At 37.7% G+C, this 9796-nt stretch overlaps 1 protein-coding gene across 9 annotated transcripts in view; it reads left to right on the top strand.

Moving 5' to 3' along the window:
* SLC25A26 (solute carrier family 25 member 26) overlaps window positions 1-9796 on the top strand; it is a 169785-nt gene that overhangs the window by 18139 nt on the left and 141850 nt on the right. For 7 of the 9 annotated variants that reach the window (XR_001884884.1, XM_017869084.1, XM_017869083.1 and 4 more), the window contains 2 exons: window positions 338-494; window positions 7001-7110. Coding sequence is in view for 7 of the 9 variants with exons in the window: in XM_017869084.1 (XP_017724573.1) it covers window positions 338-494; window positions 7001-7110 (267 nt within the window). In the remaining 2 variants the exon portion in view is untranslated. The remainder of the gene's footprint in view (window positions 1-337; window positions 495-7000; window positions 7111-9796) is intronic. The other 2 variants (XR_001884885.1, XM_017869089.1) reach the window with 1 other exon arrangement.

Raw genomic sequence — 9796 nt, 5'->3', positions numbered from 1 at the left:
TTTTTTTTTTTTTTTTTTTTTTTTTTTAGCTTTTTGAACCATGTGAGTACTGTATCAACAATTTAAATTTTGTTTAAAAAATTTTTTATTAAAATTTGATTTAAAAAGAAAATTTAATATAAAGTTTACAACTTAAAAATATAGCACAATAATAGCTATTTTCTCAGGAAAACTTCTAGATTTAGACTGAAGGTCCTTTGTGCTGCAGAAGTTGTGGACTGAAAGGAATGAGAAATGTGCTTTAAAGACTGTCTTTTCCTATCTTTGCCCCAAGTGGCAGAGGGCTTATTTTGTTGTAACTTTTTTTTTTTCTTTTCTTCCCTCTTTTTTTTCAAAGGCTGGCGGGGTAGCAGGTGTTTCTGTTGACTTGATATTATTTCCTCTGGATACCATTAAAACCAGGCTGCAGAGTCCCCAAGGATTTAATAAGGCTGGTGGTTTTCATGGAATATATGCTGGTGTTCCTTCTGCTGCTGTTGGATCCTTTCCTAATGGTAAAAAATTATATTCTCACTTCTGTAAAGCCATGATAAGATTGGATTTTCAGAATGGTGTGTGGTCTTACCCACATAGAATTCCTTGTGTGTTGAAGCTTATCTTCTGAATTTACTTCTTTAACCTGTTATTATTATTTTTTATTTATTTTATTCAGGGTCTCACTTTGTCACCCAGGTGGGAGTGTAGTGGTGAGATGATAGCTCACTGCAACCTTGACCTCCAGGCTCAAGCCGTCCTCCTACCTCAGCCCCCTAAGTAGCTGGAACTACAGGCACCCACCACCATGCCCGGCTGATTTTTCTGTTTTTTTGTAGAGAATGGGTTTTGTCATGTTGTCTAGGCTGGTCTTGAACTCCTAGGCTCAAGCAATCTGTCCACCTTGGGTTCCCGAAGGCTGGGATTATGGTAGGCATGAGCCACTGTGCCGGACCTAACCCATTATTTTTGACTCAGATAGTGTTATAGATTCTATTTCGATATATTTGTAATAGGAAAAAAAAGCAGTCTTTAAAAAATGGTTTTTGTTGTTAAAATTTCCAGCTAGAATCCTTAAAGTGTTATTTTAATGTTGTGATTCCTCAGAACAATCATTCTCAACTTTGCCTGCACATTAGAATCTACTGGGAAGCCTTAAAAAATGCTGATGTCCTGTGTCACCCTAGAAGTTTAATTGGTCTAGGCTTTGCCTGGGTATCAGGAGTTTTAATAACTTCCAAGGTGACTCCGGTGTGAAGTCAGGTTTGATGATAGCTGCTTTGGAGCATCTTAGAGAGCAGGTGAACCTAGGAGGCATTAAACATTTCTATCCTAATTAATTGCTCTTAGATGATGCAAGTGTTTCTCACTAATGATCTCCTGGATACTCTCCTTCCAGTGTCTTTTGTTTTGGTTCTGAAGTCATGTTATGTGACTTATGACGCTCTTACTCTTTAGTCAGTGTAATCTGTTTTGTTTAATCTGCTTCTTGGTACACTGTCTGCAGATATTTATTTTAATTGTTTACTGTTGGATGCCTCTAGTGGCATCCAAAAGTAAACTAAAGCAACAGAACAAAAAAATCACCACACATAAGACACACCCACAAAACCACAGCTCTAGAAGATTCTTAAATTCTAGGGTTTGCTTTCATTTTTCACAGGATGATTCATGAGAATTTTTTTCTCTTATGTTAACCTGATATTTAAATATTCAATCTGTGAGCATAGCGTTCATATAAAGATTTGTAGTGCAAAGAGAAAACTAGTATTTCTGTTTCTTTTTTTCTCCTGCCCTTCCCCATCCCGCAGCCATCATTAGAATGGCAAACTGTTTTGGTCATCCTTGCATTTTTGTGTATGTTAATACTTTGAGTAACTGTAACAAGTTGTTAACTGAGCATCCATTCCATGCCAAGCATAGTTTTAAGTATGTGAGAGGGGCATGGGTTCCCCAGTTTGTCCACTTTGGAATCACCTGATTACTGAAGAGCTTAAAGAAATACAGTTGACCCTTGAACAATGTGGCGGTTAGGGGTGTCAACCCCCTGTGCAGTCAAAAATCGGAATATAACTTTTGATTTCCCCAAAACTTAACTACTAATAGCCTGCTGCTGCCTTAATGATAGCATAAACAGTTGAGTGGCACATACTTTGTATGTGTGTTAAGATATGTGTTAATACATATTTATGTGTTTTTTTAAGTTTTTTATTTTTTTCGAGACGGAGTCTTGCTTTGTCACCCCCCAGGCTGGAGTGCAATGGCGTGATCTCAGATCACTGCAACCTCCAATTCCTGAGTTCAAGCAATTCTCCTGCTTCAGCCTCCTGAGTAGCTGGGATTACAGGCACACGCCCCCACACCCAGCTAATTTTTGTATTTTTAGTAGAGACAGGGTTTCACCATGTTATCCTGACCTCATCTGATCCGCCTGCCTTGACCTCTCAAAGTGCTGGGATTACAGGCATGAGTCGCTGCGCCTGGCAAATATTTTATATACTGTATTCTTACAATCAGGTAAGCTATAGAAAAAATACTAAGAAAATCGTAAGGAAGAGAAAACGTATATTCAGTAAGTGGAAGTGGATCATCATAAAGGTCTTCAGGTTGAGTGGGCTGAGGAGGAGGAGGAAAAAGTGGAGCTGGTCTTGGTGTCTCAGGGGTGGCAGAGGCAGAAGAACTAGAGGAGGTGGAAGGGGAGGCAAGAGAAGGAGGCTCACATGGTGTAATATTATGGAAATATAGTTTCTGTCTCACTTTTTTGCTGTTTGATTTCTCTGAAAATGATTCTATATGGTACCAATCCTTTCACCATTTGCTTTAGTTTCAGTGCCCATATTGTAGAAGCATCCTCATCATAAAAGAAGTCAAAAGCAGTCTTTAATAATCATAACCTTTCTGCTAGATTGTCTGATGTCATTTTCTTTTCTGGCACTCCTTCTTCTACATCTTCTCCCTCGTCATTTGACACTGGTTTGGAAGCACTCATCTTCACCAAGTTGTCTTCTGTTAATTCCTCTGGTGTGGTGTCAGCTCTTGAATTTAAGATTTATATTTTGAAACCCTTCACCCCAACTTTTTTTTTTTTTCCTACATCCACAATCTCATTTATGGTTTTCTTGATTGGCTCTGTCATGAATACTGTGAAGGATTTGCCTGCTTCTCTTCCTTACTAGTAAATGTCCTTTATTTTTCTTTTCTCGGAATAGGGCACTTTCATCTACATTAGAAACCTATTCAGGCAGATGTCCTTTCTCCTCAATAATTTACTTAATGGCAGCTGGGAACTTGTTTACTGACTCATGGATGGCAGAAGCTGCTTCTCCTGTTATCTTGACATTTTAAAGCCAAATCTTTTTCTCACATTATCAAACCATCCTTGGCTGGCATTAACTTCTTCAGCTTTAGATTTTTCACCTTCCTTTCGTTTGATCTTGTCATGAAATGACTTTGCTTTTTCTCAAATGATTTTAGACATAATAAGTATGCCTTTATTATAGCAATCCTTTACCCAAATAAAAGCTGCATTTTCAAAACAAGAAAAAAGGTACTTTGCAAGAAACGCAAAGTTTTCATGCCTGCTGACATAGCTGTGGCAATGGGTTAATTAGTTTCATTTCATTTCTTTTTTTTTTTTTTTAACAATGGATTAAGCTGGATTCATTCCTTTTGAAATGGTTGGCAGCCACTGTTTCAGTCTGTGGTACGTAACAAGCAATTTGACTTTTTCTTGTAATGTCATGACTCCTTTCTGCTTCTTAGGAGTTTTCTTATAATGTCATCACTTCCAGCATCACTAGTGGCACTTCGTATGGGTCCTATGGTGTTATTCGAAGTTTGTGGTATGGCACTAACCACAACAAAAAATACATAAGAACTGGGAGAGATCTTTTTGTACTGTGACAGGCAATTTATTGGGGCGATGAACTGCTCATGTGGAGATAATTAGTGTCACATGGCGTTTTAAGTGGCTGCTCGGCAACACCTGAACTCACTATAATAGCGAGAGGAGGTGACAAAGAGATTACTACATAGTACAGTATGTGCTGCAGTTAATTTTGTGCAGTTATGATTTAACACTACATCTTGTTTTTCCCCCTGCGACAGATCTTACTCCGTTGCCCAGACTGGAATGCAGTGGCATAATCTTGGCCCACTGCAACCTCAACCTCCCAGGCTCAGGTGATCCTCCCACCTCAGTCTCCCAAGTAGCTGGGATTACAGGTGTGGGCGACCACACCTGGCTTATTATTTGTTGTTTTTGTAAAGATGGGGTTTCTCCATGTTGTCCAGGCTGGTCTTGAACTCCTGAGCTTAAGCTTCAGCCTCCCAAAGTGCCGGGATTACTGATATGGGCCACTGTGCCTGGCCCATCTTTACATTTGTTTACATTTCTCTCAACTATGAATGATGTGCTATATGATTTGTGTTTGTAAGTTTTGATGAATTTTAACTTTTTATGTTAGTAAGTGATAAAATAGGCTAGTATCTACATATATTTTACGTATTCATGGCACGGCTAGCCTTTTTTTTTTTTTTTTTTTTTTGAGACAGGGTCTTGCTCTGTTGCCCAGGCTGGAGTACAGTGGCGCCATCTCGGCTCACTGCAAGCTGTGCCTCCTGAGTTCACGCCATTCTCCTGCCTCAGCCTCCCAAGTAGCTGGGGCTTCAGGTGTCCGCTGCCACACCCAGCTATTTTTTTTTTTTGTATTTTTTAGTAGCGATGGGGTTTCACCATGTTAGCCAAGATGGTCTCTATCTCCTGATCTCATGATCCACCCGCCTGAATCTCCCAAAGTGCTGGGATTGCAGGCATGAGCCATGGTGCCCAGCCATGTTTTCTTAATTTTTTGGTATTTCTAGGCTATGTGGTTCATATATAAGTTTGTTCAAATTATCACGAATATCCAAAAATTTTTCCAATATATTTATTGAAAAAAAGCCATGTATAAGTGAACCTGTGCCTTTAAACCCATGTTCAAGGATCACCTGTACTGGTTCTTGTCACCCAACCCCAGAGATTGTGACTTAATTGGTCTGAGGTGTGACCTGGGCATTGGATGTTTTAAAAGAATCCCTAGATGATTCCTACATTCAGACAAGTTTGAGAACCTCCGAACTAGGGAACTGCAAAAAAACGTGTCACTAAGTCCCCATCTTTTGGTCACCATTTTTTATGATGTCTCCTTCATTTACACTCTTCTAAAGATCGTTTTCTCTTACATATTGCACATAAAGATTATTGTGGGGAGATGTATAATTAGCTGTAGCGTGTGGGTTACATAGTGCTGTCATTAAGATCACAGGTTTTACATTCTTCTTCCTTTAGGAGTTTACTTACAGAATGTGGTTTTGATTTTTTTTTTTTTTGTCCCATCCACCAGACTTTAGTGAATGGGAGATGCTAGGGAAAAGTGAGAGTACCAGGGTTTCAAAAATAGCCTTGTTTTACTGCAAATTTTGAATGAATTGGACTTTTGTGTTTGGTGTCTTTTTTCTTTTGCTATTGGTTACGGTTTTAATCTGAGTACAGAACTTCACTGTAGTTGATCATCAGTGGCTGTGGATGTTTTTGTAAACCTATGCTGCAGGAGTGAGGGGTTGGGGTGGGGCTAGAGGGGACCAAAGATGGAAAGAGGTGAAGAGAACACCATGTTTAGGAGCCTTACTCCCTGTTTCGAAGGGAATGTAGAGAAAGCGTAGTTGTTTTTTTTTTTTTATTTTGTTGTTGTTGTTTGTTTGTTAAGAGCCAGAAGAAACTATAGGCATCGGATAACCCAGCCCCTCTTCTTTGCTTTAACTCGTTCAGCCCCCAACTTGGAACCTGACTGTACTGACATTTCCAGTTAGTAGAGGCCTTCTTGGATGCCACCTGGAGGTTGGAGGGAGGTTTGGAACTTATATTCTTAAAGAACCTTGTAGATCACAAAAGAAGCCATAAAGTCAGACGAAGTTGAGGTGGTTAACCATGAAATGGAGGAAGTTTTACCACTGTCTTTCTCCCTTTTCTTAGGGGTTAGGAGGGTAGGAGGTAGAGTGGCAGAACTGAACAGCTGAATGCAATTAGAGGTATTATAGCTCCACATTTAGTGAGTGGGCTGAAGTGGGAAAAATCGTATGAAGAAACACAAATGGGTATAGACTTGTGTTAACCACGTAAAACTGCCTGAACTTGTCAATATTCATTCGTGGACAGAGTGCCTCTTCTTTTAGCCTAGTGTATATTTGTTAGCATATGAAGATCCTTTACAATCTTTTTTTGACTTTGGAGAACTGATTTTCACTATCAGGCTGTTTTCCTCAGTGTTTCAGACTTTGTGACATGTTCAGATGTCCTTCAGAAGATGAATTTGTCATTCCTTTATCTCTTGTGTCTTATCTTTTATCCAACTGATAAACATTTTTTGATTAACAGTACATAGAAAGTTTTAAAGCCCTCATGTGCAGCTGCGATTAGTTTATGGTGATAGGGGTAGCTTTTTAGAGATTTTGATTTCCAGTTTTAATTAAATGGTTGATTGTTTTCTTGATGTGAAGGTGAATTCATGCAGTAAAAAATAGCCATGATTATTTTGAGTAACCAGCAATAAAGCATTATAGAATAGACATTTTCTTTCAAGTTAAAGTATGTTTGCAATTTTAACCTATTTATTCATAATGTAGTTGATTGTTTTATGGCCATACATAATGATATTTTGGATCACAGAAATTCATATCCTTTTCTAAAGTTGACTTTAAAAATGTTTAAGTAATTTGTCAGCACAACACGGTAAGTGCTAGATTAGCTCTTATGCTCCCTCAGGGTAAGCATTATATTATCTGCATTTCTGTAAGTCTAAGATCAGGCATATAACATGGCCTCAGTAGATTCCGAAAGAGTGAGGGTAGGAAAAAAAATACATGCTTATCACCTTTTCTGTTATCTCATAATTTAATAATTATTGTCATACATTTTGAGAAACATGTTTCTTAACAGTTTGAATATATGTTTAAACTTTGTGAAAGACTGGCTTGTTTTAAATTTCAGCTGCTGCATTTTTTATCACCTATGAATATGTGAGGTGGTTTTTGCATACTGATTCATCTTCATATTTGACACCTATGAAACATATGTTGGCTGCCTCTGCTGGAGAAGTGGTAAGTAACAAGTTTTGTGTATAAAATACTTCAGAAATGCACATGATGCATATATTTTCAGTATGTATTTATTTCATTTTTTAAAAAGTTATTTTTAAATTATGAAAGTTATAAATGCCAATAAATATAAATGGATTAAATATGACAGTTAGAAGATAGAGCCTGACAACTAAAAGATAGAGCCTGATGTAGGACAGAAGAATTCTAGTTATGTGTAATTTACAAGAGACAGATCTAAAACATAATTAATGGAAAAAAGACAAAAGAGTGGAAGAAAATATCCATTCAAATTGTGACAGCTTTGTATTGTGTCAGCACACAACTAAGCTGGAACTACTTTTCCGAGAATTTACTTTCCAAAGTAGTTTCTTTCAGTTTGGGTCAGCCACAAGAGAAATTTGCATGTTCTTTGTAAGGTAGAAGTGAAGAACCATATGGTCAGGCAATGTTGCAGCTCACACACCTGGCTTTGCTGTATCACCATGTTGGCATTTGACTTCCAGCTTCTCCAGCTCCCTCTGGTTCTTCTCCAGCTTATCCAAATTCTAGGTCAGATTTGTGGGCTCTGTAATGAAGGGTGCCAGCTTATACTGCAAGTTCTCTGTCACAGGTTGGTGAGAAATAAATGTGACTTCCAGTCTGTCCTTGTTCTTCCCCCACTTCACATCCATCTTTCCTTTCCTGTTGCCTGCCCTTTGATTTCTGTCCCAACACTAGATGCAGAAGCAACAGCCCTATGCAAACTGCTTAATTAGCTCCCATAATTGCTGGTCAAATCTCTATAATCCTTATCCTTATCACTCATAGTGGTTTTGCTTCTGTGATGAAACCTTAACTGATAGAAAAATACTAATTGGAAAAGAGTTTGTGGAATAATATTAATATTAGGAAAAAATACGTAAGGCAAAAAACGAAGAGACTAGTGCATAATGATACAGGAACAGTTCTTTCAGGAGATATAACAAGCCTGAACCTGCACTGAATAACATAGTCTCAAAACATAGAAAGCAAAAACTGGCAGAATTTTACGGAGAAATGAACAAAACCATAGTCTTAGTTGGAGATAGTCACGTCTCTCTCTCAAAGCAGGCATAAACTTACTGAGGCCATAGAAGATTTGAACAACACAATGGCAAGATTGGTCTGTTGATAATATGTTAAACTTTGCACCCAGCAAGTAAAGAAGATAGACTTTTTCAAGCATAATTGGAACTTAATAAAAATAACAATAGCCCACAGGGCCAGTTTTAGTGAATACTGCAGAGACAGTATCATTACAGATCAGTAGTTGTATCATTATAATGAAGTAAAATTGGAAACAATGACAAAAAATAGGCAGTCTGTTCCTACCATGTGTTTAAAAAACAAACTTTCTTTTGTAAATAATTTTAGTCAAAGTAGAACACAATACTGTAAGTGGTAAGTGTAAGTGATATTTATTTTTGTTTTTATTTTCAAAGAGATGGGGGTCTCATTATGTTTTCCAGATTGGTCTCAAGCTCCTGGCCTCATATAGTCCTCCTGACTCAGCCTTCCAAAGTACTGGGGTGATAGGCATGACCCACTGTGCCTGGCCAAAAGTGATATTTTAAACCAAAATCATAAACACAGTTATGATTAAAGAAAAAAAACCCCTCAAAACGAATGCAGAGGAGAAATGTATAATACAAATAAAAGTTTCTTTATTCCCCTCATTAACTTACCTTTCTCCCTACCCCTTCTGCACAATACTGAGGGACAGCCTTGTCTGTTGCTTGTTAGTGTTATTTTCAAATCGCACAGCCTGGTATTCATGCAGTCTTACTAAACCGCCAGTCTTGTGATGGGCATAACAGAAACGGACAACACAGTGAAGAAAAAGGTCTTAAGTTTGTAAGCCTTTTATCAAATCACACTTTTCTTTGTAATTAGAAAAGTAATGGCATATGTTTACATAGGAAACTTGGGAAATGAATTAACCTTTATAACATTTACATTAAAAAATTGTATTATATTGTGAATTTGTTTTTGATGTACTTTTTTTCTTTAGGAAGGTTGAACAAGAATCTACAAACTGCTTAGTAACCTAATATTCCTTGCTTAAGAATATAGTGAATTGGGGATATGGAAAAGAGAGTTTACAGAGAAGTAAAAATTAAAGAAGATTTTTTTTAAAGAAACCAGCTTTTTTGAGATATAATTCACATACCATGCAGTTCACCCATTTAAAGTGTACAATTCAGTGGTTTACACCGTATTCATAGAGTTGTACAACCATTGCCAGCGTCCATTTTAAAACATTCATCACTCCCCAAAGGAGGCCCTTACCCATTGCAGTCACAATCCCCATTTCACCCCAACCCTCCCCACACCTAGGCAACCACTGGTCTGCTTTCTGTCTCTATGAATTTGCCTATTTTGGACATTTGATATAAATGGAATCCTATGATATGTGATCTTTTGTTACCAACTTTTTTCAGCTACTGTAGTGTTTTCCAGGTTCATCCGTGTTGTAGCATCTGTTAGTACTTCATTTCTTTTTAAAATTATTTTTAGTGATTATGTCCTGACATACAGTCTTATTACATGCAGTTAGTTTGGAGTATATATACTTAGATTTGTTGATACGTTGTTTGAGAGCAAGCAACAAAAAAAGAACCTGGCCACTTCGTTTCACCTGGGACCATCTTGCCTGAAAGCTAGTTTG

The sequence above is a fragment of the Rhinopithecus bieti genome, unplaced genomic scaffold (genome assembly GCF_001698545.2).
Source record: "Rhinopithecus bieti isolate Rb0 unplaced genomic scaffold, ASM169854v2 scaffold_4816, whole genome shotgun sequence".
NCBI classification, from domain to species: domain Eukaryota; kingdom Metazoa; phylum Chordata; class Mammalia; order Primates; family Cercopithecidae; genus Rhinopithecus; species Rhinopithecus bieti.
Note: the sequence above shows the minus strand (reverse complement) of the source record. Positions and strands in the feature narration are given on the sequence as shown.